Source organism: Heliangelus exortis, chromosome 9 (assembly GCF_036169615.1).
Source record: "Heliangelus exortis chromosome 9, bHelExo1.hap1, whole genome shotgun sequence".
In the NCBI taxonomy this organism is placed as follows: domain Eukaryota; kingdom Metazoa; phylum Chordata; class Aves; order Apodiformes; family Trochilidae; genus Heliangelus; species Heliangelus exortis.
In genome coordinates, this window is record NC_092430.1 from 23123717 (window position 1) to 23151439 (window position 27723).

The 27723-nt window shown below is 39.1% G+C and overlaps 1 protein-coding gene and 1 long non-coding RNA gene across 7 annotated transcripts in view; one reads left to right on the forward strand and one right to left on the reverse strand.

Moving 5' to 3' along the window:
* The window catches only part of LOC139800061 (uncharacterized), a 33436-nt gene extending 7497 nt beyond the window's left edge, over nucleotides 1-25939 (reverse strand). For 2 of the 5 annotated variants that reach the window (XR_011727565.1, XR_011727562.1), the window contains exons 1-6: nucleotides 22169-22343; nucleotides 19149-19252; nucleotides 15452-15570; nucleotides 13041-13193; nucleotides 9301-9439; nucleotides 5359-5453 (exon numbers count right to left, since the gene is read on the reverse strand). This is a non-coding gene — a long non-coding RNA (uncharacterized lncRNA). Of the gene's footprint in view, nucleotides 1-1850; nucleotides 2083-5358; nucleotides 5454-9300; nucleotides 9440-13040; nucleotides 13194-15451; nucleotides 15571-19148; nucleotides 19253-22168; nucleotides 22344-24556 lie in introns of those variants that run through there. The other 3 variants (XR_011727566.1, XR_011727563.1, XR_011727564.1) reach the window with 3 other exon arrangements.
* Nucleotides 23269-27723, forward strand: part of BCHE (butyrylcholinesterase) — a 45490-nt gene continuing 41035 nt past the window's right edge. Inside the window, exon 1 of one of the 2 annotated variants that reach the window (XM_071752752.1) lies at nucleotides 23269-23417. Coding sequence is in view for 1 of the 2 variants with exons in the window: in XM_071752751.1 (XP_071608852.1) it covers nucleotides 23805-23847 (43 nt within the window). In the remaining variant the exon portion in view is untranslated. Of the gene's footprint in view, nucleotides 23418-23632; nucleotides 23848-27723 lie in introns of those variants that run through there. The other variant, XM_071752751.1, reaches the window with a different exon arrangement.

The window sequence follows — 27723 nt, forward strand, 5'->3', positions numbered from 1 at the left end:
TTAGCTCTCTCTGTAGCAGCCGGTCCCGTTGTGATTACTGGTACACATTACCAACAAAACCCAACAAAATCCCTGTTATTGACCATGAAAAGGAGCCAGAACCTGAAGCTGATGTGCACATGTGGGTTTATTACTGCAGGGAACTGTAGTGTGTTAATTATCTACTCTCAAAATACCTCAAAAGCATTGAATTCTGTGTTATGTTGCACTTTGTTTTCCCCTGCACCAACCAAAGTCTTCCCATTGATCTTGATTTCTTTGCATTCTCACTGATTTTCACTTCTTTGCATTCCCACTGATTTTCACTTCTGTCCATATGCCCTGAGTCAGTTCCAGCTTATCACATCTGACAAACCATGTCTTGTTGGAGGAAATGAAGAACCAAGATAAAAATGTAACGATTTTAGCAAGTTTTGAGACGTGAAGTTGTTTCTGTCAACTATTGGCACTACTGTCAACTATTTCTGTCTTCTATTGGCACTAAATTCACAACCACAGAATAGTCAGGGGTTGGAAGGGATGATCTGAGGATCATCCAGTCCAACCCTTCCAGAGCAGGATCCCCTGGAGATGCTTTGAGAGGAACACATCCAGGTGGGTCTTGAATGTCTCCAAGGGTGGAGACTCCACAACCTCTCTGGGAAATCTATCCCAGCGTTGTGTTACCCTCAGAGTGAAGTATTTTCTCATATTTAATTTCAGTCTCTTGTGGTAATTCCTATTTTTATTTTATTTTAATCTTTTTATTTGATTCTTCTCTAGCACTTCAGAATCCGGGTTAAAATTCCCCATAGAGAGATGAGTAGTTAGGTAGGGCTGCACTTCTTTGTCTTCAAATTAAACCAGGTTACAGCCATACAACTTCCTAACACCCAAGCCTCCTCTCTAAAAATGTGTTGTCCCTCCCCACAAATAAGGATTTTACCAAAATTTCATGGACTTCATGCTCTCTATAGTTGTTTCATTCATTGCTTCAGCCTGTGCTTGGAGAATAGGTACAAATAGTTTAAAAGAGGAAAAGAAGGAACAGAAAATTAAATTATTTTTTCTTTTTTTCAAATTTTGCACTACATATGTCACCCTACAGGAGTTTATTGCTTTTATTTTAAGTATATAACCATGAAATCTCCAACCCCTTACTAAAAGTCAGGGGTGATGTGACTGCCTTGATCCTTTCCTCTCTCTCTCGCTCAGTCTCACTTGCCAGCTGGCCAGTCCTCCCTTCCTCCTTGCTTTTCCAGTGAACTAAGTGTTTAAAAACCCCAAACCAAACAAACCAAAGAGGCATTGACAGAAAAATGACAAATATTCAGGATCAGACCAAGAGTGAGGAGGCAGAACCCCAGCTGCCCAGCTCAGCCTGGCTGTCCCTGTTCCATCTGCAACCCCAACCATCTGCAGAGGGGACAGAAACTGCAGGAAACAAAACTGCAGAAGCAAGGGTTGTGTTTAAAAAGGACAAATATGCTAAAAAATGATGTTTTGAATGCCACAGCCCCAGAGTAGAGGAGGGTTTCCCACTCAGACCTCCATAGGTGGCTGCCTCCTCCCTGGAAGTGTTCAAGGCCAGGCTGGATGGGGCTCCAAACAAGCTGATCCAGGGGTGGATGTCCCTGCCCAGGACAAGGGGTTGGAATTAGCTGATATTTAATTTCCCTTCCAACCCCAGCCTTTCCATGAGTCTATGATGCTCTGGGGAAACTTCTAGTGAGGGCTGAGCCACCTCATCCTGGCACTGATCTGACCAGAGAATTATCCAAAGTGATTTAAAGATTCCATAGGGTGTAATTCCTTTCAAACAAGGTTTCTTGGAGAGAAAAATAACCTCCTGATGACACCTGCAACAAGTTCTGAGATGGAACCATTAGCTGATGACATACAAATAAATTTCCTTTGTGCTTCTAAACTCGTATGAAATCTGTAGCCAAAGCTGAAACCAGATGTAATATACAAATTTTTTTTCAAGAATAAATGTTTGCTTGGAGTCCAGGAAAATCTGCATAATTAACCTCGGGATAATTTGCTTGGATGCCTGGCAAACCAGCCTGAATTCAAGTCTCTTCCCCATTTTGGAAAAGGCTTCTGAAAAGAATAGGAGGAAAAAAAAACCAAAACACCACATTTTGCCTCAAATAAATGTCAGTATGGATTGTGTAGTTACCTAGAAACATACCTTGAGCCCTCCTGTGAAGTATTTGGTAGTATTCATTTTCACTGAAGTCTTTATTAGAGCAAGGTTTTAACAGAATTGGCTCTGACTGGAATTTATTGGCCATTCTTCCCCTACACAAATACTTTTTTAATTTAAAAGAACACGTTTCTTACAGTCAGGTTTCAGCCCAACAGCTTCTACTTGGTGAAAAGCCCCAGAAATGCAGTTGTGCTCCTCACTTAAGGAGGAGTCATTCATGTGAGTAATGGCAGGAGGTCTAAATCCATAATCCTAAATAAAAGCTTAACTCTTGCCACAAATTATGGAGTGGTTGTTTGGCTACTTTTCCTTTTTTTAAGCAATTTCTAGCAATGAATTTGCTTTGAATATGCATTGCTCCCCAAGACACAACTTTAAAGAAAAGTTTTGTTTCTTTGAGAGTAAGAGGTGAATATCTGGAAGGTGGCACATGTTGCTAGGACATTTCTCTTGAAGGTTGTAGATGAAGAAAGGTTCCTGATGTCTTGCCAAAATAAAAATGTTTGGTTTGGGGGTTTTGTCATCAGAATACATTTGTAGCCACAGCTTCTCTTTGTTTTGTGGATATTTTTCACCCACTGCCTTTGTTTTGAGCACTTTTTGCTCAAGGAACAAAACCAGCAGCTGGAATAGCTGACACTGAGATAACTTTGGGATTATAGAAATGTGGGTAAAAAAAAAAAAATCTCAAGTTTGAGCAAGATGCATGAGTGATGTCTATCTATAAATGATCCATAATGTAAATACTTCAGTTTGTAAACTGTTTTTCTTCAATGAAGTTTACTTTTAAACACTGTTTTGGGGGCATATACTATTTTGCTGGATGGCATAGCAACATTTTGCAGTACACGTTTTATGTGATCCAGGTGCTACAGTCATGATTTAAACATTATGACATTTATTATTAAAATATACTGTCATTTGTTACCTGACAAAATAATGCTAACTCATAAATAAAGTATCCTGGCTAGCTATGGAAATCAGGTGTCACCAGAATGGTAACAAATTCCTATGCAATAAGAGCTTGAAAAGCAGCACTAAATAGTAACATGTTATTAGGCATATATTTTATTCCTTGCAGCTGGCATTAAATGTTTATTTCCCAGCTAAAGCAGAAGGCAAATCAGGATTCCAATTACAGATAAAAGGAAAGGCACACATCTTTTCAGATGTCTCCAGCAAAGGGTTTGTCAATGCTCATAATAACCAAAAGGTTTTTATTTCAAAGAATTGAAGATTAAACCTGAAATATAACTGTGAAATAAATAATACCAGCATCTTATGACTGCTTACAGGATAAGTTCTTAACTCGTGTCTAGATAGGATTAACAACAGCAAGGAGTTTTTTAGACAGTGGATAGGAAGAGAAGATTATATATTCAAACTATAAAACTGTAATTTAGCATTATATTTTTTTAGCCTCATCTTTGTCTCAAAACTTCAGCAAGCACAATGGAATATATCTGTATTTAACTGCAGTGTTAAAGGAAGATAAGTTCAAATATAGCTGGGCATGTTTGTATCTTCCTTACATCTTTTTTCATGTATTCTCTGCCATGGTAAGAATGGAGCATTCAGCCTGAACAGAATCCATTTTTTCCCAGAAATAAGTCTGTTGAGATTAGGTTCCTCCATCTCCATGTTTATCTACATATTTTCTTATTGAGTGTTTTAGATAATAAAAAATCACAAAGAGAAAAAAGAAAAGTAATTACTGAGGTTTTTCATCAGAACAGAGGATGCCCCTCTGGAGGGAACCACACAGCAAGGCCATTGCCAGCCTCAGCTGTAACCTGAAATTGCTTGGTTTACTTCTTTGTCACTGAATATCTTGTTTTACAGCCTGAATGTCTCTTTTCATATAAATTATCTCATATGGAAGGAAGTAAGGCAAGAGTCTTGTAATTGGCAACAAATTTCTTAAAGGTTTTCCAACATGGGAACAAATAATCCAACAAAAATTTGCTTAGGGTATTAATTCAATCTAGGAAAAATGTCATATTCATCCTGCTGCTGAAAAAAAACCCCAAAACATATTTATTTATGGTAGTTTGTTAGATCTGCATTATGATTTGCAGGTTACCATTCAAAGAAAAGAACAATGCTTATTTCTTTGATTTTTGAAATTTGACAAGTATTGTGAGTGATGTGCAACAAGGACTCACTTATCAGAGAGCACCAGAGAGCAACTTTTAGTCATTCTCAGTTATTTTTACACCTCTTGATTTCTTTCTCTATAAAAATCAGACACTTCATGCATTCATGTTTCTATATTTAGTGCTGGAAAGGTTGAAAAAGAAAAAAAAAAAAAAAAACAAGGTAGTGAGAAGAATGGTCTGTTCCACTCCCACCTAGATGGCCATTTTTGTAGAAAAAATGAATTTAGGTGATATTTTGTAACTGCTGCCAAGTGTGCTCTTGGCAGCATCTTGGCTGAGGATGAGCAGCTCACCTTCCAGGCTCTTCAGAACAAAGACCCCACAATTTTTTGTGGTGAAAAACGTGCATAAAAACCAACAAGAGCTTCCTTGTGAGCTGTTTCCTGCCCATAACACCAGAATTACCAATATGAGAGGTTATTTATGCTTAGAGGAATCTAAACTAAGGTAATATGTACCTGGAGATAAATTTGGCTGTGTATTGCATGATGTTGGAAGAAAAGCTGAGGAATCAGATAAAACCCTAAAAGTGAAACACCTTTACAATTCCCCAGGTGCAGCAAGTGTAATAATATCATCTGGAGACAAAATTTACTGTATGGGAAATCAGATGATTTTTTTTTTTGACTGCATACCTGTGTGTGGTAAATAATCCTGAAGGCTGAAATATTGGGAGTGCTTTGGGAAGCCATAAATATGCATCAGGATTTGGTATGCAGGGAGGGTAGGTGTCAATGGAAGGAGGCTTACTCAGAGATGGGCTATGAATATGCAGCAGCTGAACTTTACTCCTTAGCTGAAGTTTGGAGTTCAGCATTTCTATTTTTACATCTTCTGTTGTGGGGGGGGGGGGGGGGGGGGGGGGGAGAAAAAAAAAAGCAAAAAAAAAAAAAAAAAAAGCAAAAAAAGAACCCAAAAGCCAGCTGGCTATCAGCAGTTCCCTTCAAAGCCTCTTGCCCTAGATTTCAGAGCATGGCAGGGATGAGGTTGGATCTTTTCCCTACTTACCAGACCAGGATTGAGATTTAGGGGTATCCCAACACTCAGCTGAGCCCTGGATTCCTTCCTTGCTCTCCTGCTGCTCCTCTCTGGGCCAGGATTTCCTGTGTGGGAAGCATTTTATAGTCAGTCCCTTCCTTTGCCATCCCTGCTGGCACAGCCACCTGTACTCCTCTCCCCTGCATCATGCCCTGGGGTTCATCAATATTTCATTCTACACAAAAATAAATACTTGTTGCTGCTCTCTGTATAAAAAGGGTGGTTATATTACACAGCCCAACAAATATAAAACTGATTAGGAAATCAGATGTGCTCTGAGACATCCCTAACACTTTTTTTCAGGGGCTGGGACCAGAGTCCTCAGGCCCTTGGCAGCATCCAGCTGGATCTTGTCCAGGGATGGAGGGGTCTCTGCTGTCAGCTGGGAAGGAAACAGTTGTGGGATTTGCTTTGCTCTGGTTCCTGGATAAGCCACAGATTCCAGCAGAGATCCCAAGTATTTTCTCTTTATGTCTGAACTCTGGGTGAGCAAGAAGCCTGGAATCTGAATGACAGAACGTGGTGGCAGAGAAAAATCATGATTTATAGGGTATTAAATTGTTCAAGGCTTAGTGAAGCCCCATTCTCACACTTCCTCAGGAGGGGGTTTCTATTCACAGGGATGCAGATCTCACAATCTCCACATCCCTTTCCTAGCAGGAGAAGCAGGAGAACTTCATGTTCATTGTTTGCTGTGACACCCCCACTTCATCTCTCTCCTGCTAGCCAAGAAAACCCCTGCATTTTTAATGTTTGAGGGAAATCATTTTGAGGGAAATCACTTTTTAAAAACTCCACTTGAGGACAGTTTCAAAATGCTAAGTAGACACCTAATGGCACAGAGACAGCATTTTTTTATTTTATGTCTAGGCATTACTTTTAACTGGCATGCAGATTATTAAGGGAATTTTTTACCATATAAATAATGCAGTTATTTGGCAAGTGGTTGAGATAAACAGAATTATGAGTTAAGTTGCACCAAGTGCTTGCTATGTATTGTGGAATACAAAAATGTTTACAATACTTTTCATTCATTTCATTCACTGTCACACTCATAAGTTTTAAAGTGGTAAAGTTTTTGTCATGGTTCTGCTATGGATTATACAAATAAACACTGGACCATTAGAAAAGAAAAAAAAAAAAAAAAAAGCAAAAAATCCCCAAGCCATACATTAAAATAAATATTTCTTTGCCAGGCAATTGTCATATCTGGAGTAGATGTCCCATTCTGCCTCACTGTCCTATAAGAGGTGTCCTATAAAAGCCAAGTAAAATGAAACAGAAAATGGATTATTAGCTCATGTGCTCCCTTGTCTAAGAAAAGAACTAAGTGAAAGCATTCAAACCTTTCACACTTATTTATGAATTATTATTGAGAATCATTAGTGTCGTGTTATAAACTTTCTCATAGTATAGCATGATTACATCACTTTAATTTATACAGTTATAATTATTATAAATTATATTGGACATGAACTGAAGTCATTTGAGATACACCAAGGAATATGTTAAATTTCATTCTTCCCCTTCTACGTAACAAAATTTATTTTATGTTCTGGGGTTTGAATAAGTAGTAGAAAAAATAAAGTACAGCCATATAACTTAATGGAGTTCAGTCTTGCTCCTTTTCACATGCAAAATTATAAAATATAAGCCATTTGGCTTTACAATTAGAGCTTTATTTTAATAGAAAATAACAACAAGAGGAAGAATTGCAAAAAGTCAGAACAATATTTCTGTTTCTCACATCCTTGTGGTCTTTTGTATTTATGATGCTGATGTTTAGCAAAAGCCCAGAAAGAGCATTAAATAAGCATTAAATAAACATTCCAGTGTCATCCTCTTAGAAACTATTTCTAAGGAAAACTTTTAGGAAGAGACTTGGAGCTGGCTGGAGGCAGCTGGCTGTGCCACATAGGGAGAGGGGGGATGAATCTTTGGGTTTGGGTTTAAATGAGTAAAAAAGGAATAATGTGAATGAGGGCATTAAACTGAGACAGCTGGAGAAGTCACCCCACCTGAAACTTTTAAACAGAAGCCCCTGACTCTTTGTTTAGTCACAGAAATGTTCCCATTTCCAAACCTCTTTCCAGGGAAATTGAGCATTCAGCATTTCTGACAGTTTTGTCAACCAGTAGACAGATATGGATTACCTAATATCTTACAATTTAATAGCCTTTGAAAATTGCCTTTCATTTTAATATAAACCTAATTCAAATTTCATTCTAGACATTAAATAAATGAGCATGAGCATTTAAAAAATAGTGTTATTATATTTAATAAACAGCAACTACTTCAGAAATAAGGTATAAAATATGTAAACCTTTTGCCTTATGTAAAATTGTGGCTTAAATTTACCTTAAATAACCAGGATTTATGAAATGTTAATGTTGATTTGATTTAGTTATTGTATTTGCTTTTGTTTTAGCAATATTTCATCATTTTCACAAATGCATTAACACAGAAAACTCTGGTAGTCATCACATAGAAAAAAAATTCAGGAACCTTGATCTCTTGGGAAAAAACTCTGGCTATGTGTGACACTTATATATATTTATTTTTGAAATTACCTCCAAAAATACCTGTTGCAGACACCAGCAATTAATTATGATGATTATGCAGTTTAAATATCAGCATTTTTTTATCTCTATTTCTTTTTTTACTTATTTTTTTTTTCCTCAGGGCATACTCATTCCCCAGATAAAAAGCTCATGTCTGCTGGCAACAGTTTTTAATGTAAAGAATTACAAGTGATGGCTCAGAATTACCTGTTGGTATTAAAGGAACCTATTCACTGGTTTATTTAAAGTAGTACCTTCCCACATCTGAGTAGAACATCTTGATGATAATCTTCCAAATCCTGCCAAAACAGCTTCCTGAGATCTTTTTTATGCGCCACCCAACAGACTGATTTATTTTTCCTGATTTTATTTTTTTATTTTTCCTATTTATTCTGGGGTTCAGCAAAATATTCTGTGGCTGCTGGAAGAAGGCAGCCACCAAATTCTGAGCAAGCTAGCTGCATAATTAAGTGATAATAGTATTTTCTTACTGTTTTATGAGGCAGTAACATGGTTCCCCCAGTGAATAAACGATGGAGCCGTGGATTCCACCCAGGGAACTGGAGCATGGCCAAGAGCAGTGCTGCAACAGGCCTGGTAAATGAGGATGCTAAAAATGTTTAATTTACCAAAATTTACTGTGGGTTCTTGCATGTGGTATGGCAAATTAGTAATCCAGGTTTTCCTAAGCTCTACCAGCAGCTTTGCTGATCAGCCTGATCCTCCCTGCATCCAGGGAGTCAAGAGATGCAGCCTGGGTGCTGATATCACCCTGCCTGCCAGCCCAGGAGTAACTTACTATATAGCCCATGTTTTGGGTTTTTTTTTTTTTGGTTGAATTCTCCACATTATCTTTTTTGCTTAATTGGAACCAAAATAGTTTGGATTGCTGAACTGAATGGAAGTAATTTTTGTCAGTTCAGCATTACCCTGTTGCTGTGCTGCCACACTGAGAGATCTTCAAGTAGTCATCCTTCCAGTTTGCTCTCTTGGCCGAAAAAAAAAAACAACAAAAAACCCTCAAAAACCTGTATAATTTTGTAGTTTCCCTAAAGTTTTTTGCTTCGTTGTTGGTTTGAGATGCCATGTGCAATTTAGAAGCTGAGAGAACAAGCAGAGATGTAAATATTTTCCCATAGGCAACCTCTGGTTCATTGAAATGGAAACAACTTATGCAGGAGCTTTGCATCTTGACCATGACTTGTGGCAGGAATGAGGAGCACAAGGAATTTAAAAGCAGATGCTGTAAATTTGTTTTGCAAGGGTTTTTTTATCATTAGATTTTCTATTCTATGCTATCATTAGCATTTCTAATGAGCAGATGAGTGCAATACAGCAAATAACACATTACCTAGAAGGCTTGGACCAGATGATCCTTGATGTCCCTTCCAACCAGATATTCCATGATTCTACCCAACTTTAAATACACCAGTTCCAAGCTTCCACTTGGAAGTGGAAGGAGATGAGAGTTGAAGGTCAGTCTTTTAAGCCTGTTTAAAAGGAGGAAAAAAAAAACAATTTCACTTTGATATTTCAGATCTGAGACTTTAAATATCTAGCAAACTCTAAGTGTAACCCAACCCCCCAGTTGGAGCTCTCATGGCCACACAACACAAATCATTCCTCAAGGGCTCCTGTGCATGCTCACCCCTGGTGTCCCCATGCAGCATTTTGGGGTCTACCACCTCTTCCTGGCTTTTTCCTCCAAGTAAACCTGGCTGAGCTTGGACAAAAAGAGTGGATAATGGAGAAATTAGGATAATTTTGGCCTGTAGTAGATGCAGTAGCAACCTAGAGCAGTGTGTTCAATGGGAGAGGAGGAGCAGAAGGGTGCATGTGGATAATCTCAACTTTTAGTTATTGAAAGCCATCCCAAATAATCTTGTTGTGCTGCTGCTGCTGAGGGGTGGAGACTGGTGGCAGAGGAGATGTTGTGCTCTTGAGTGGTCCTCCTGCAGAAGAAGAGCAATCCAGCAGGGTTTGGCTTTGCTGAGGGCCTGAATTGGTCCCAAAGTGCTGGGGGAGGGATAGAGCTGGATGCTGAACTTGTTCAAAATGATTCAAGTGGCTTTGCCAGCACCTCCTGGAGGGATGCAGCAAGTGGTGTGCAAGGTAACGTGTGGCTGGGAACAACAACAACAAAAAAAATCTCATTTCAGGGGGGAGCTGAGGCAAGGCAGCATTCCTCTGGAGTTAGGCAGCTTTCAGTCAGTGGGTTGTGTCAAGTGGAACGTGGTGCAAAATAATAACATCTCAAGAGATGAAGGTAGAAGGCTGTGAAGAGGACTTGAAGCTCTTGTCACGGTGCTGTCATTTATTGGAGAATTTCAGGCTGGAATGAGTGTTTTCAGCTCAAAGGGGTCAAACATAATTCAGTTGCTGTTTTGGCAACATGAACAAAATTTCTCATCCTAGCACCATTATTTCAGTGTTTCAGGAGAAAGTACACTGTTTATTACAATTTAAGAGTCTCAGTAGCATTACACTGCAGCTCTCAAAAGCAGTCACATGATTCCTTTTATTTTAGAGCAAATTTACCTTTAAGTGTAGTTATTCATCCAGGCTTTTGGTTTTAAATAAGAAAAAAATAGATGTACTCCTAAAACACAGTGATAAAACAAATTGAAGGTACTTCTTGTCTTGCAGAAGTTGTGAAGTTTTAAGAGTTATGCTTCTTCCCCAGAATATTCATAGAGCCCACGTTCTAAATTCCCAGAGAATTTCTCTGGGTGTTGCTGGGGTTATGTAGAGATTAAGCATAGGAAAATATCCAACTAGAAGTTATGTCTGAGTAGGGATGAGAGAGAGGAGGATGGAGAAGATTAAAAGCCTGGATGTCTCTTTGGAGTCCCCATCCAAGATGCTCAGAATTATCTGTGGGGCAGATGTCAGCTCAGATGTGGCAGATGGCATTTTGGGTGCATTAGTTTAGGAAAGCTTCAAAAGAAAAAAATTAAAAATGGGGATGGGAGGTGCCCTGCAAACTCAGCTCTGAAATAACTGCACTAGGAACATGTTCATTTCTGTGAGTGGGGGAGCCACAGGACAGAAAAGATATAAGAAAATACAGTTTTTGCCTTCCACAGATGCCACTTTGCCTTTCTGGAACTCCTCTGATGGGTCACCTTGGCCTCAGTATTTGCTGGGACTAATTGGTATGGAGCTGGAGCTCCCAGGCTTTAGCCCAAGGTCTGTCAATACTTTGCTGCAGAGCAAGGAGCAAGCTCTGCCTTCTCTGTGCTTCTTCCCAAGGAGCACAAAAAGTGACAGAAGTGTTTAACTGCTTCACTGGAAGTGAGCAGAATAAGTGCCAGATCCTTTGAAAAGGAATAATATTATTAATGGTTGTTGTAGCAGCAGGAACACACACACAGCACATTCAGAGAAATCTGGGAAGAGGCAGAAGGGGCAATCTCCTTTCATGTTTTTTTTTTTTTCTTTGGGTAAAGCTGTGCTCCAGGTACTTACTTGGTCTCAGTCTCTCAGGTCTCTTTGTTGCAAATGTGATCTCTTTAGAGCATGGAGGATAAGATTTAGCTGGAGATGAAAACACATGTACCAGCATGCTGCAGCTTACCCTTTGGCTGTTTTGCTCCTTTGCCCTTCACCCAACAAAGTAAAGGAAGACCTTAAAAAAAAAAATAAAAATGCTGGGGAAAAAGCTGATTTTTTTTTTTTTTTTTTTTTTTTTTTTTTTTTTTTTTTTTTTTTTTCCTGTTAAAATTCAGGAACACATGGTTTGGCCATTAATCTCAAAAAGCCACAGCATTTGCTTGAAAGGACAACTCCTCACACACAGCTTAAAAAATTCAGCAATTACAAAGGCAACAATGGCAATTTTTTTGAAACAAATAAGTGGCACCAGGGAGGTTGGTTTGTACAGCTCCCAGTTCCCTTTTCTTTCCTCCCATCTCATCTCCCTGACCGTTTTTTATTTTTCTTCTTGACACTAGGAGCCAATTTTCTGCTTTAAAAAAAAAAAAAATTAACAAGAACATATCTGGCAATGATGCTGATGACATTTTCATGTTCATCTTTGTACATAACTGCTATCAGATAGTGTATTCTCTGAGTCTGCAGGCTCATTTATTTCCTCATTTATCTTGGAAACTCATTTACCTTAAATTTAAATTTGTAAGAAAAAAAAAAAAAGACACCTGAGCTCAAAGATGTTGTATCTAACTTGACATCTTGATGGTGATGGTAGATAGGCAAGATAAAATGTCAAGATGAATAATTCCATACTTCAAAGGACAGCAGATTCTTAGGAAGCAATGTCCAGCTCTTATACTTTCTTGGGAAAAATATATAAGATTTTCAGGTAGTTTTGTAGCAGTTTTCCACATTGCTTGGGGAACAGAGAGGGGGAAGAGCAGGGTGACACTGAGGCCAGGGGTCCAGGGCACCCTGTGGAGGTCTGGTTTTAAGGGGAGGTGACACCACACTCTTGGTGTTGGGCAGTGAAAGACTGAGCTGCATCCAGGAGCAGGTGGTGAAAACCTCAGAAAGTAACAGCAGTTGAGTGTTGAATTTCACATCTGAAGCAACTGGTTTATTGTGGTAATAAATGGCTAAACTGGTAGGATTACACAGGCTGCATCCTGGGGGCAGGTTTAATATGAGGGCAAAGGGTTTTATTTTGGGGGCAGAAGGATGGCATTTTAGATTCCAGACCTAATGGGGAGCAACTGGCAGCATTAATGATAAAACAATATTCCAAGCTGAGCTCCTGACTTGCAATAACTCAATACCATTTGTAGGATAGCTCTGGGAATCTTCAGTGTGAACACAAAAAAATTTCCTGCAGTTTTCTCATTTAATTAAATTTAAATCTATGGGGACTGAGAGTGCGTGTCTTGGGTTTATGCTTTTTTTTTTTTTTTTTTTTTTTTTCTTCACTTGTTCTTTGCAGTTAAATGTCATTGTAAAGTGGTTTTTAATCAGACAGGCTTAACTGGCAATGAAGCCAACACCTAGTTACCCTTATCTATGGGTTGTTATTAATTGCAACACTAAGGACAGGAAAAATCTCTAAGATGACACACAGCAATAAAACATGAGAGGATACCAAAAAGCTCCAAGGAACTTTACCAGATTCTCTCCCAGGTCACTTGCAGTTGTGGAGTTTTGTAACTGGAAGGTCTCACTGTCATCTGGTTTTAATCTTGCAAATCAAACCATTGAGGGTTTTTTTTCCACATCAAGGTGAATCTTGCAGATCCAGAGCAGGGGAGCATCAGGGTTCTAAAATACCAAAACATTTGTGAGTTGAAGGGGAAGGTGGTTTCAGTGCTTTTTCCTGAAGGAACATCACAGCTATGCATTGGAATGAGTTGCAAATATAGATATGGATATAGAAATAAACACATATATAAAAAGATTCCTGTACAATATGATTCAGTACTTCTCAGAGCCAGTTTCAGCTGAGCTGTATTCCTGATGCCACTACAGCATCAGTTATGTGGCACTCACAAATTACCAGGAATGGTGCTAGTTGCTAAATCTAGGACCATTTGAGTATTTCTGGGAGTGGGAAGCTTGCATGGGATTGCTTAATGTAATTTTTAATGTAGAGAAACCCTAAAAAAAAAAATATCCACCAAATCCAAATTTGGTTTCATAACAAGTATTAAAATCCAGTGTGCACACAGACACTTGCTTGAAATCCAGGCAAGACTCTGACATATCTGAGAGTTCATTTCCACTCTCTGCTCTCCCCTCTCTCTCCTGTTTCCTAATCACACTGTTCATGATCAAAACAAGAGCTCTGCTACACCACTTTATTGGGATTTTTCCTCCAGTAGTAGTTTTTTTTGGCAAAAGGCACAAACCAAACCAAGGGGCTTTCCCTGCTCCTCCTGCTCACCCAAAAAACCATGGGAAATTCCTGATCAGAGTTAAAGGGAGATACAGGAAAAGTGAACCTGGGAGGGATGAAGAGTAAAGACAGTGATAAGGGGCAGAGGGACAAAAGCTGGGAGAGCAGGAGCAAATGGGGAGGAGAAATGGGAATCTGCAAAGGAGAGAGGAGTGGTGGAGGGAAAGAGAGAATGCAGAGAGGAAGGAGGGAGGCAGCAGTGATACTTTGCAGAGGTATAAATACCAAAACTTCAGATTTAGAAAAAACACAACAAACCCATCAGGAAAATATCTGTAGGGATGGAAGGCCAAACAAAAATTCACAAAGTTACAGAAAGGGCCAATTAGACCAGAGAAGTAAAAGCTGTTTAGCCAGTGCAACAGGCACCTCTGCAAGAAGCAGGCAACTCATTCCCAAGTTGTAGCACCCTTATTTGTTTAGTAAATAGCTGTGATCTGTCTGCCAATTCCCCTCACCCCTCATGGCAGGTTCACAGACAAGATAACAGCTTTCCACTTAGGTTTCCTAATGTTAAGCTGTCAGCAAAGCACACATCTCCCTCCCCTCCTTTCAGCCTCCTGTCAAGCCATGCCTGACTTTGTTCTTTTTCTTTTTCTCCACTCCTGCAAGTTACAGGCTGGGAGCATTAAACAGAGAAGCAGGGATATGGTAAGCAACAACATAAAAGGGAGGGGTGAAACTTTTTTCCATATCCCCCATGGTTCTTTAACTTGTAAAGAGATTGGAGTCCCCTTTTCCATGTTGTGCACAGAGTTTTATCCAGTAGAAACCCTGCAATTTCTTGCAGGATGAGACACAAATACCCCATTTTTAGTTCCTCACATATCCAACCTCCTCTGCTAAGGAGACACCAGTGCCCCAGGCTGAGAAGCTATTCCATGTGTGTGAAAAGGCATTTTTTTTATTTTTTAATTTTTTTTTCTATCAGCACAAAAGACCTCTTTAAGCTGTTGCTCTTTTGCTGGAGGGATAAACTTAAATTTGCATTGTGGATGCCCAAACAGGCATGGCAAGTCAAGAGACATCTTCTTTGGACAAAAGGACATGGCACCTCAGGGGCAGCACATGGAATTAGTTAATGTAGTGATTTTTCTTTTTTTTTCCCCCCTACCTACTTGTTCCCCCACCTCATTTTGAAGAACCTGCAGTGAGTCATGGCAGTTCATAAAAAGCAAGGATTAGATGCAAAATTTAATGACTATATTTTAGAGAGCAGTGAGAATCACATCAGTCAATGGTAGCAAGAATGGTGGGGGAAAAAAATAGGAAATTGTCACAAAAGGTAATGTCAAAGAGCAAAAAAACCAACAAAAACATGTGAGGCAATTTAAAACCTCAACAAGACGTGCCTGATCTGAGGCCTTTTGTGTGCAACGTTGTTGGTTTTTGATTAAGATTTTCTATTTTAGTGATATAGTAAAAACCAGTGTCAAACCAGAAAGATAAAATGATGCAAAATTAAAGTAAACCATAAAATTTCTCTTTCTCTGTGGGCTAACTGCTTCTTAGATATTATTTCGAGAGTATTAAATAAAACAACATAGGAATTCTATAGCTGCCTGATGCACATGAAAGATGGAAAACTTCACAAAGGGTCACCACCTCTGCACTTTTAGCTTACCAAAATCCAGATATAGTCTGAGCATCATCTGCACCCCTTCAGCTGTCATGAAAATGTAGAATTTATCTTTCTGTGGATTAGGGAGGGCAATTGTGCTTCAATATTTCGTTCCCATTCTGCTGCGAGATCAGAAAATTATTTTTCTCCACTGGAAGTCCAGAGAGAGGGATAAATTCTGATTTTTTTCCACTGTTTTGTAGAGCACCTTATAATCTAGATGTCATCCAGAATTTGGAAACTAACTTTTGATAGCTCCAGAGTGAGCTTTAGTGCAACCTCGGAATCTCTGGGAATTCCTGTAGTGTCAGGGACAAACAGAGAGAAATCATCATTTTATGAACAGAATTTCCACACTATTATGTTCACTCCATCTCTCATCCAAACTCCATCTGAATAAAGCTTTTAAGTATAAAAGTCCTCTGCAAAGCTTGTCTTGTGATAAGTGTGGGACTAGTTTTTTTTTTTTTTTTTTTTTTTGCTTCCTGCAGATGAAGCCTTCCTTCTGTGCATTCTGTCTGTTTTATCTCCTAAAAGCAGCCAGGATTAGATAACACCATATATTTGATACCTGATCCTGACACAGAGATGAGAACACCTATCTAGGGAAATTGCCAACAGAGATAGAGTCAAAAATAACAATATCTTCTACCCTGTTATCATCTTCTAGATGAGTATGTAAACAGTTTGGTCTGTATGAAAGTTTTGCTACAATGCATCCACTACCAAGGAGAAGTCATTCTAATATTGTTTAAAAAAAAAATTAAAAAAAATACTATTTTGGATCAAACTTTCTTAACACACACGAGGCTTTAGTTACCAATGTATGGCATTCTAGACTGATTTTTTTGGAATAGATTAATGTAATGGCCATAATTCACATGGTTTTGATAGTATTAGAAATGAATGGACTCTATAAGGATTTTTAGGACTCAGAAAAATACAGGTATATCATCCCTCTTTCAAGAGTTGGGAAAGTTACTTTGTATGGAGCATCATAAGATATTTAAAGATGGAGGAAAATAAATTGATTTTTTTCTTTCTTTAGTTTAAGAACATTATTGTTTAAGTGATATACTTAGAGCCTGGTTTGTAGGTATTTCACCTCCTCATCCTTCCTGTCCTGGATGCCCTTTGTCTGTTGTGAGGATGATGAAAACTGCACCTGCCACAACCACCTTCTCCACAGCCCCAGAGTAATCTGAATCTTTTGCTGTAAATTTAACATTTAATTTTTGAACTAGGTACTAGTCTGGTGATAAGGAAACTATGTTTTCTACCTCAAAAATAGAATGAGTTTCCACTGCATCCACACAGATTTTACTGTGTCTTCTGAACTGAAGAGGATGATAGACATGTTTGTCAGGTTTTTTTCTGAGACAAGAAAACAGCAATAAAGAAAACAGACATTTTCCCTATTATAACAAATGCAAGATTGCATAACACCAGTTTAAAATATAATCTAGTACCCAAGCACTAAAGCAAAATAAAAACATACTGTATTACTTTCCAAATTATTCTCCTTATGAACCGTTGCCAATTAAACCTCAATATATTTGTTGATTTCAGAAACAAGAAAAAATAGCTTCACATTGCTTATTTGTGGCTGTACACATCTTTGATCTTAAAAGTTAATTTGTAATTATTTTCAGCAAGAGGCAGAGGCCCCTTTGTACATCTTTGAATACCTTTTCTCAGGCACTAAGCATATTCATCTTTCCAGGTAATGCTCTCTCCCCCATAGCAAGGCTTAATTTGTTTTTAAGTTTCAGATCTCTGATATTATCTAAAACATCAGGTGATTGTATTGCTAATCTTCCAGTTAACAGCAGCCCTTCCTGACTGCAAAACCCACATTTCTGTTCTTGCAAACAGCCTCTCATCCAAGTCTCATCCAAGCTTCTCAAAGCAGTCATGGAGCTCATTCTGCCCTCCTTCAATGAGCATCTTAAAAAAAAAAAAACCAAAAATACTAAGTAATAGGACCTTGCAATCTGATCATTAGCACTCAAAAGCCTTAAAATGTTTTCTGTTAGGGTTTTTTTTTTTCCTCTTCCTACAGAGGATGTAAAAAAGTCTGTTCTGTAATGAACAACAAAGGAAGTGTAATGAAGGTAGGAGCAAGGAAGGAGTTTCCAGAGACAGTTGGTACCTACATCTACTCAGTTCACTGTCTAATTGCTAATTCCATGTCTAATTGCTCAGAATCACATTATGTACTTGTCTGCAAAATACAGCAGTCACCTCACATGGGTTTTGCAAGGGCTTCTTAATGACACAGTTCCCTTCCTAGACATCCCATGAAATGTAATTATTACAGATGCCATCTGGAATATTGAACAGATCTGAGCAGCCTCCTACCACCTGCAAAGTGTTCAGCTGCTTTCTGAGAAGCCTCAGGACCTTTCATCCAGACACTGACACTTCTCACCACCTCACCAAAATATCCCAACCTGTTCTGACCTCTCCATGACCACATGAGCCAAGGCCACCCTTTATTCCCTCCTTTGTGGGGTCTGAATGGTCCAGCACCCCTGTGACACAGCACCTCACCCACTGCTCTTCTCAAAATTAATGTTTAATGAGTACTATTTTCTCTCCATTATTGTGGGTAGAACATTATGCCCTCATAAAAAAAAATTGCAGTGCAAGATCCAGGGTTACACTTGGTCAGCCATTTTATAATATAAATTAATTATGTAAAAACATTTCATAACTTTGGGAGAGGTTTGGGTCTAGTTCTAGAAGAATTCCATCCTACAAGCAGAAAACAATATCAAGGTCTGCTTTAGACCTTCCAAACATTAGAAAGCATCTAAAAGGAGCAGAAACTCTAAGCATAGCATGGCAAGGCCTAAAAAAGAAATGGTTACAATTTGCTGAGCATCAGAATGTTCAGATATATCTGGTAGTCTCTGTGTAGCAATTTATGCTACAGCAGCCACAGCACAGAAACTGCTTTTGTATCCAATTTAAAAACAGGAATGTTCCATCCTTACCCTAGAGCTTCCAGACAATATACAGAAGTAGGGCAATGTGAAGTATTGCTACAATAAACTGTTGGTTTACTTCCCTTTTATACCAAAAATTAGGGAAACACTCCAGCCTGTCATGACTTAAAAGATGTCTGCAATAAAATCAAAACTATTTTGTTTCTTTAATTTCAATGGTTTTCTTCATTATTCAAAGGTCTCTTTAAATCTTTCATAGATTCAGGTGTGATTTTTTGTTTTTTAATATTTTTTTTAAGGAAATATCTAATCCTTCAGCTATTAGTCTTAGCCTTAGTCTTAGTCTCTGGCTACCTCACCAGTGGGCATTGGTCCTTCTGTATTTTTTATCAGGGAAGGCATTTTAATATTTAAAAAAACTTGCTTAGTGGCTCCCTGGTGCTGGCAGAAGTTCCAATAGATTATAAAACATTTCTGGTAATATTCTTCTGGAGTCAAGGAAGAAACATCTTATAGTTAGGCACCATTAATTCATTTGAAATCCATCCCAGTGGCTGGAGATTTGCTGTTGACTTAGACATGAATGATTTGTTCTGCTTCATAGAAAGCTCCCATCTCTTCCATCACAGAAAACTTCCTTTGCAATAAGAGGATGCAGGATACAGAGAGAGAAAATAGCCAAAAACAAGTCCTTTCATAATGAAAGGAACCAACTGAATACTAAATAATATGTAAATAAATGGGGCTACCATCTATTCCTTGCTGCCCCTCAATGAGAGAAGCACAGAGGAGTTTGGATTGTCCAGCATAGACTTTGCTGAGCCACAAGAAGCTCTTCTCTCCATGATTAGTCCTGAAAGCAAGAGAAATATCAGAGGATTAAAATCCAGGAAGGAGAGTGTCAAAATTCAAACCCTTAGACCCCTTAGGGATTTAAGATTGGATTTAAGAAGCCTTCACTTGGGCACCTTGTGGTCACCAGATGATGCTTGTAGGTGGGAAGAAATTTCCCTCATTGGTATAAAACCCTGAATGCAAAGGCTTTTTTGGATGATGACAAGGAGGAAACAGAAGATATTTTCAAGCTGTGTAAGCTCAAATCACAGGGGGGGATTCATGAGCATGAGAATGGATTTATTGGGAATGGATTTAATGGATTTATTGTTGTAACTCTGCAAAGAGTCAAGGAGAGAGATGTCTCCTCCAGAGCCTGCAAACCCAAAGCCAAATGGTCCCTGGGCAAACAAGAAGTTCAAGCCTACCTGTTGGGTAAGCAGAAGTTTCAAGTGCTTCACACATGGAAGAGTTGTTGATGTCTTTGTGTGAAACAGAGGGAATGGGAAAAACACTGAAAAAGAAAAATAGCAGTATAGGGGTTGACAGATATTTGGATTTTACTGAAGCGTTTGACACTGTCTCATGAAATCTTAATTGAAAAATTAATTCAAATCAGCTTGGCTGGAGAGAATTGTGTGTGGATTGAATATTGGCTGAAAGACAAATGAAAAAAAATGATAAACAGCTGTGTAACATGATGCTTGGAAATGTCCAGTGGGGTGGCATATACAAAGTAAACCCAGACTAACAATTAGTATCTTCATTAATGATTTAGAGAAATGTCATAAATAAGATCTTAATGACACACACAGATTGTGCTCATTCTAGAAGATTTGGAATGTCAATAAAGACAGGAAAATAAAAAGGGACTGAGAAGAAACTGGGATGAAGCGTGGCCAAAACAGATCCATCAAGGGATGGAAGATATTTTAGTGCAAACAAACATGAAAAAAAAAAAATTACAAACAACATAAAGCAAGGAGCCATTTGGAAGATGATCCATTAGAATAAGCACTAAAGGAAATAGAAAAGTAGTAATAGATAAGAGAGGTGGAGGATGTAACAAGAATTATAAAAAATAAAATTAAAATGCAAGTTTAGAATCCAGCACCCAATGTATCTCATGCAAGTTCAGCCATGGACTTCAAAAACTTTTGGACAAGGGTGGAAGTCCCAAAGCAAGGATTTTCTATGACCTTATCATGGTCATTGCATGCAAGGAGGGGAAATGTTCTCCCAGAAAGATGTTAAATTGGAAGGAAATCAGAGAAGAGTCAGAATAAAAAATGAGGGATTTTTTAGTGCGAAATTAAATCAGATAAAAGAAACTAAAATAAGAGGTTTAACTGGTTATAATTTGGCCAGATAAGGAAGAAGCAGGAACACAACAGCAGCTTTCAAATGTCTGAGGACATAAGCTTCTAGAACAAATCAAAATTATGCTTGGAAGTGCAATTCTAACAGGTAGGGGGAATGGATTATAAGGGATGAAAGACACGATGTAAATATCAGGCAACACAGAATATTAAACTGTTGAATAATAGAAGAGATGGAAGTTGTATGGTTTGGGACTTTGAAAAAAAAAATCAGATTGAATGGCAGCTATTGAAATGCAGAGAAAAATCTTTTCTATTCCCCACAACACTACAAAATGACTGCTTTAAAAACACAAGGATCTTCTTTCTGCCTCTTCCTGGGAAAGTTCTATATGTTTCAAAGCCTCCATCAGGGGATGCAGAAATAGCATAGGATAAATTGTTCTTAAAAATGAATAAATGCTCTCTGTGTCTTTTGATCATGTCATCTCCTCTCTGCTTTCACCCCTCACTGATTAAGATTATAGTTTTCCAAATCTAGTATTCATGTCAATATCTTTAAACAGTTTTGCTCTACTTAGAGGAAAATGGAACCTTACTGGAATGGAAATGGGAATTTTTGTAGCACTAACCCACAGGTTCTTTTAGCAGAGACATTTTTTTTACCATTATTTTCTTCACTTATTCTGTTTTCTGCTAGAAGTACTGCCTACAAGTGATGTCAGACATTTTTTCAGAGGTTTTTTTCGTCTTCCAGTTTCTAAAATTATTGATTACACTGAAGACCATTAGTACTTTTTTTTCTTTCCTTACATCTACTCATTCACATAGAAAAGAGTTCAACTAAAAAAATAGGAGAGAGAAAATGTAAAAAGCTGATCTTTACTCCACAACATGGCTCATGACAGGGGAGGCAGCCATTTCTACCCAGCTATTTCTGCCATTTTCCACCTTCTAAGTTTTGCTTCCCAATTCTCTACCCAAATGTGAGAAGCAAACAATTTCCAGATGGAAAATAAGATATTTTTTCATCCAGAAAGACAAAAATTAAAACACAAATATTTATAAGCTTAAGAAACAATAATTCTTGTGATATAAATCATCACAAATTCATTCATTTCAGTTTCAGAATGACAATTACAGGAGTGAAGGACATTGTAGGGGATGTGCTTGACATCTCCCACTGGTCCCAGTCTCCCCAGCAGCAGATTCAGGCAACCTATATACTGGGATAGACTTTAAACATAACTACAGCCTGAAGTAAAACACTGGAAAATAATTCCTGGCTTTTTCTGACCAGAATCTGTCCCAGTTTGATAATAATGTACAATCAATTGTAAAGAAACACGAGGGAAGCTTTGCCATGTCCAAGTGTGAACCTTGTGTATTTTAACACAGACAAACACTGCATCCTCAGGGCCATTCCAAAGTGAGAAGGAAAATGGGAAGTGTTCAGGAAAATGTGGTAGAATGTCTGGAAAACAAAGTTAAAAAATTGAATTAATTTCATTTTTCCGTGTGCAGTTTAGGAGATGACTTAAATCAAAGAAGCACTGAAGTGAGAAATCGTGTAACAATATGTTAAAAACAATTCTTTCAGATTTATTTATTGATACCATGATAGTATCCTTGACATCAGTGGTGTCTTGCTCTTATGTGAGTCAGCTGAAGTTATCAGAGGGGGTTGTGTCTGTACTTCTAGTTTTTCCTCAGGTAAATTCCAGCAGTGACTGCTCAGATTTGCTCTTGTCTGAAGAAACACTCAGAATCAGGCCCAATCCACTCTCAAAAAAAAAATAAAATTCAGTCTTATGCATAAATTATAAATACCTGAAATGAAACAGGTTAAGCATTAAGGCTGGTTAAGGGGAAGAATTAATTCAAAATTAAAAGGAAAGAATACGTAAGCCCTAGACTGTAAAATGTTTTCTCATTCTGGAAATTTGAAGTTCTGTATTTCTCATATTGTGTGCTTAAAGGCATGAATATGTTTTATTCCTTGCTAGGTTTGTTCTTCTACTTGGAAAACATTTATTCTGTTTCTTGTTTGCACTGAATTTAGAATTAATGTGGCTGTTTTGGTTGAGCAAAAACAACCTTGACTCGTAGTAGGCATTGTTTTATCATGCCAAAATATCTTGTGTAAAAACATAACATGAACTCAGTTCTAAGAATAAAGCTGGTTAATAATTACTACAGAAACAGGGCAAGGATCAAAAGTCTTGTGAAGTGGATGGAGGTTTTCTATTTCCAAACTGCAACACTGCAAACCAGAGCTATCTTAATGTATAGAGAACAAGTCTGATATCCATTGGTGAAATACCATGGAAACAGAGAAATAATTGGAATAAGTAACCCAAGCAGTCTGCTGCTAGATAATAATAGACTCTTGGCATTAAACAATTTCTTAGGTGCAATACTATTTACCCCCCTGAAAAAATGTATTTTCATAAAACAAGCCAGGTTTTCTTAAATAGTGTTAAAATTAACAGAAGCCCAAATTCAGAAATTCCAAGCTGGTTTCCTAAGGAGTTGCTCAACCTCAAAACCACACTCCTGGGCAGCTTTGCTCCAAGCCCATCCTCACCTCTCACCCTCAGGAGGTGCCTGGGTGCCCTTTAGCCCTCTCCAGCACCATCTTCAATACACATCCCTATAAATGAAAAATCCTGACTGGTTGTGCTGGTCCTGAACTGGATCCAGAAACGGGGTGAGGCAGAGCTGAGAAATTCTGTGGTTAGGGTGCCACAGCAACCCAGGAGTGGAAAAGGAGGGGAAAGCCCTCTCTGTGTTCAGGTTTCATGAAGGATCCCAGATCAGGAGCCAACAAACACCTGGCAGCACAGGTCTAAAACTGGAAAAGAGGTTGGTGGTGCTTGGAAGGTGGCATGTAGGCTCTGAATTAACCCTGCAAAAAGTAAAATTTAAAAAAAAATATATAAAAATTAGATCTACATGTACTTGTTTTGGAGAGAAAAATTCCAGCAGCTATAAAAATACACCCTGATAGGCAAAGGTCTCTGTCAAGTGGGAAATGCAGAGGTGTGTAAACAAAGCAGAGCAGAAATGTTTCCTTTCAGTTGTTTGCCAACGTGTCATTACTTCAGTGTAGTATTTACATACAAAATGCAGTGTACCTTGGAGCCACGGGATGTTCCTGGCTCCTTCACCTGGCTGCAGGTAAAGCAGCAAGCCCTGCTGCAACTCCTTTGGTTCCTGGGTACTTGGTTCTGGGCCTGAGAAAGCTCTTTTATGCAAAGAAAGCAGCAGCAAGACAGGAAAATCAGCTCCAGAGGTTGGTCTTTTCTGCTTCTTTTTAGAATGTTACAAGTGGGAGAGGTGGATGCACTGATTTGATCAGACAGGGAGGTTGCAGTAAACAACCAAGTAGGTGCTGTTTCCCCCCTCCCCTCTCTGCCCCTTTTTCTTGTAATTTATTTGTTGCAGACATCACAGCTCTGACATTTTAATGGGCAAATGATGAGAGCAGCCCTGGTCAGACCCCTCAGCTCTGGAGCTGGGGGCTCTGAGGGCTTTTCTGTCCTTAAGCCTGACCTCTGGACTCTCCCTGGGCAGCCTCTTGTAGGGTCCTGCAGAGATTGCTGCCCCAAAACAGCTGTGGGGGGGTTCAGCCCTGCAGATTCCAAACCATGGCTCTGGGAAAATGAGCAGAATTGAACCCAAAGCCTGGAAGAGCCCACTAACCTTACCTTGCCCTGTGCTTTGAGGATGGACACAAGATGTTAAGCAGGAAACTGGGGGTTGTCCTCTTTGAGAACCCCAAAAGATGCTGAACTAATTGCTGGTGGCTAAAACCAGCACAGTGTTGGGCCTTTCTGTACTCTTTCTTGTTAGAAATGCAAACTGGGCTCTAGGGGAATGAAGGAATGTGTTGCATGACTTCACCACTGTATTTCCCTACAAAATAATCTCATCTGGGATGATCACAAGGATGGGAAGGCAAACACAAGGAGATGGTTTGTAGGCAGCTTCTGTGGGCTTACCTGCATGCAGAGGGGGCTGGGGAAGGGTCAGGCAGTCCTGTAGAGGAGGAAAACTCAGTGTTGAAATCTGTCTTGGCCAAAGAAGTGAATGTCAGCCTCAGTACTGCACAGCAGCCTGGGAGAGAGAATTAGCATGAGGCTGAGTAGACCAATGGAGATAAAATTCTGCACCAGTGTGGACTGGAGCTGCTGGTATGCTTTTCTCTGAAGTGTTAGCAGGACATCGAGGTGGAATGAAAATGTTTTTAAATGTCAGTTGCTTGCATTTCCTGGATCCCAGTGGGAATCTTCCAATCATCAAAAAAAAAAATCCATCTGTATTAAATGCACTGAAAACCACCCTGCAGCTTGCAGCAAGTTCTCTCTGGCTGTTAACAGTGTCAGATGGCTGTGGTGCAAGGCAGGTTATACACAGAGCAAACACTTCCAGGCTGATTTCCTGCTCCTCCACTGCCACAGAAGTCCTGGGATAAGGTTGATATTCCAATGTATTTCCCTTTGCACTGCAGCCGTGCCATGGCATTAAGTTGAAGGTGACCACTGAAGTTGACCACTGCTTGCTGGTGCCTTTCCAAGGGGCTCTCCCCTTCTCCTGGGTAGGTTTCTTGGGCTGGGGAAGCTCCTGCTGGGTGAGGAGGCTGTTTTCAGCTGATCCTTGGGCACAGCTCATCAGGGCAGTGTTGAGATCTTGAAGCTTTCAGAGTTAGAAATTACAGTTCTGAATGGAACGTGCCTGGCAGGTCCCTGCTTGAAGCCTGAAGCTCTTCCCTCTCCTTCAGCTCCTTTTTCCCTTCCTTTCCTCTCCCAGCTGACCCCAAAGCCACCTCCAGGAAGAGAGGGGCTGAAGTTAATCATTAGTTGCTGGAGCTGGGGGTAACCCAGCTGGTTAACACCCAGGTGTGGGGCTTGGTTACACCTTGGTGTTCTTCCCCCAGGGATTAATTTTGGGATGTACATTTGCTTCTGGACAGGCAGCCCTTGTGTTCAGGCTGTCTGGATCCTGGAGGAGTCAGACAGGTCTGTCAGACAGCCCCAGGCTTCCCAGCCTTCTGATTTTTTGCAGAAATATCTCTGCACTTCCACCACCACCAGCAGCCCGGTGTTAATGAGCAATAGCAGGAACTCATCCCATTCCGAAGGATTCTGGAAAATAAAACAGGCTCTCCCAGTTGTAAAACCTTTAGGAAGGCTTCTCTTCCCTTTTACACCTCTTTTTCTCTGGCAGGAGTATGTTGTACAACGATTACATTTGATCTTAGAGGTCTTCTCCAACATTCCTGATTCTGTGATTATGCTTGATCAAGCCCTAAGTGAAATAATACATAATTATTTCTTCTAACTGGAGAGGTCTGGAAATGATTAGCTGGAAGTATTAAGGAATTTTGCTGTGGAAAAAAAAAAAAAAAAAAAAGTTGATTTTTGTTTAACAACATTCAGAGGGAAAAGAGGTGGGCTGAGGCTGTCAGTTTGCCCCAGCAAATAGGTGGTTTTGGGGATTATTATGGTTAGTAAACCTTCTAGCTTAATTAAACTGAGTTCTTATCAGCTAAGGAATCCTGAGGAATCTAAGGAAACAGATGCCACATTTCAAAACTATGTTTTATCTGCCTTGAAGAGCTTCAGACTCACCCAGTGGTTTAAAAGGAAAAAATATCTTTGTTCTGATTTACCAGCAATCACAAATAACTCAGAAATGTCCCCTTGGGATATTTCTACTGAAGTGTAACCATGGTGAGATGAAGCTGCTTCTCTGGTAGTTTTGTGGATGTTCTTACAAGTTTTGGGGCACGGAGACTTGGGAGCCTGAGCTGAGAGAAACAAGCACAAGTATTTCTTGTAATAGAGAAGTACAAAATATTTGCTGGTAAACTACAACTTTTTGCAATATGCCAGGGATTTAAGTTACAAAAATCAGTCCCAGCAGCAGGTCTTGGGGCACCCCTTGTTAACCTTTCTGTATTTCAAGAATCAGATCTTTTTTTTTTTTTCTCCTTTTTCTTTTTTTTTTTTTTATTCTGTCTCATGAATGGTTTTTAATCCTGAAAATTTACCTTTTATCTTGTAGTTTCTAGATTTCCAAAACAGATTTTGGTGATGGATTGTGTCATAAACCTTCCCCAGCTACAACTGAGTGGTCTTAGCTTTGCTTCTGTTCTCTGCTAACTGGAAAGTATGAGAAAAATTTCTCTCCTGACTAAGGTTTATATCTCAACTACTTATATTAGTGTGAGGAGCATGAAATAAACTGTATTTCTGCAGGCAAAGAAAAAACATAAATTCTTGTGAGGTGGTCTTTTTTGTGTCACACACTCCTAAAACTGCTCTTATCCAATGATCCAGTTTTATGAGGAAACTGCCAGGTATCAGCCTTGAATCTCAGCCAAGTTTTCTGTGTCCTATCCTAGGTACAACCAGCAGGTGGTGGGTTCAAAAGCAAACTGAAAGGAACATTTTTTCATGGCTCTTGGACATATGCAATGGATTTTGTTGTCAGGTGTCCTGGGTGACAAATCTTTAAAAGGTCCCCAAAAGTGCTTGGAGAAATTCAAGAGAAAAAACCTCTTGGTGGCAATAAGATAAAAAAAACCTCTTACTGAGTCAGGCTTTTGCTGGCTGGAGAGTTTTACAAATATTGTAAATATTGTAAATATGTCCAGCCTGCTCTTCTACTTTAGTTTTGCAAACTTCCCTTGAATTTGTTGATTTACCTTTGGTCAGAATGCCCATTCTTACACATTAGTCCTGTGTGAAATTTCTGTTATTTAATGATGATACCATTACTTCTCTGCAGCTAACACAGCTCTTAACTCATACATAGTGGAAAAGTCATTTTTAGTCCCACCAGTGTCTGAGGTGATCAGTGCTGTAGAAAAATCTATAAATGATCAACTTGGTTTATGGTCATTTACTTAGAAACCATGCAATGGGGATCCTTAAAGAATTCAATCTGTTTAGGAAGGAGGAAGAAAAAGGAGTAGCTCAGGCATAAACTATCAAATAGGGTCATCTGAAATATATTCTGAAAAAATGATGGCTTTGTCCAGCATGCCAAATATAATAAGATTCAGCCCTGTGCAAGCAGGGCTGAGGTTCCAGCTGCAAACAGAGTTGGGTGTCCAGCATCTTCATCAACCTCTAAGTATTCAAGGTGTTTCCTGACCCCTGTG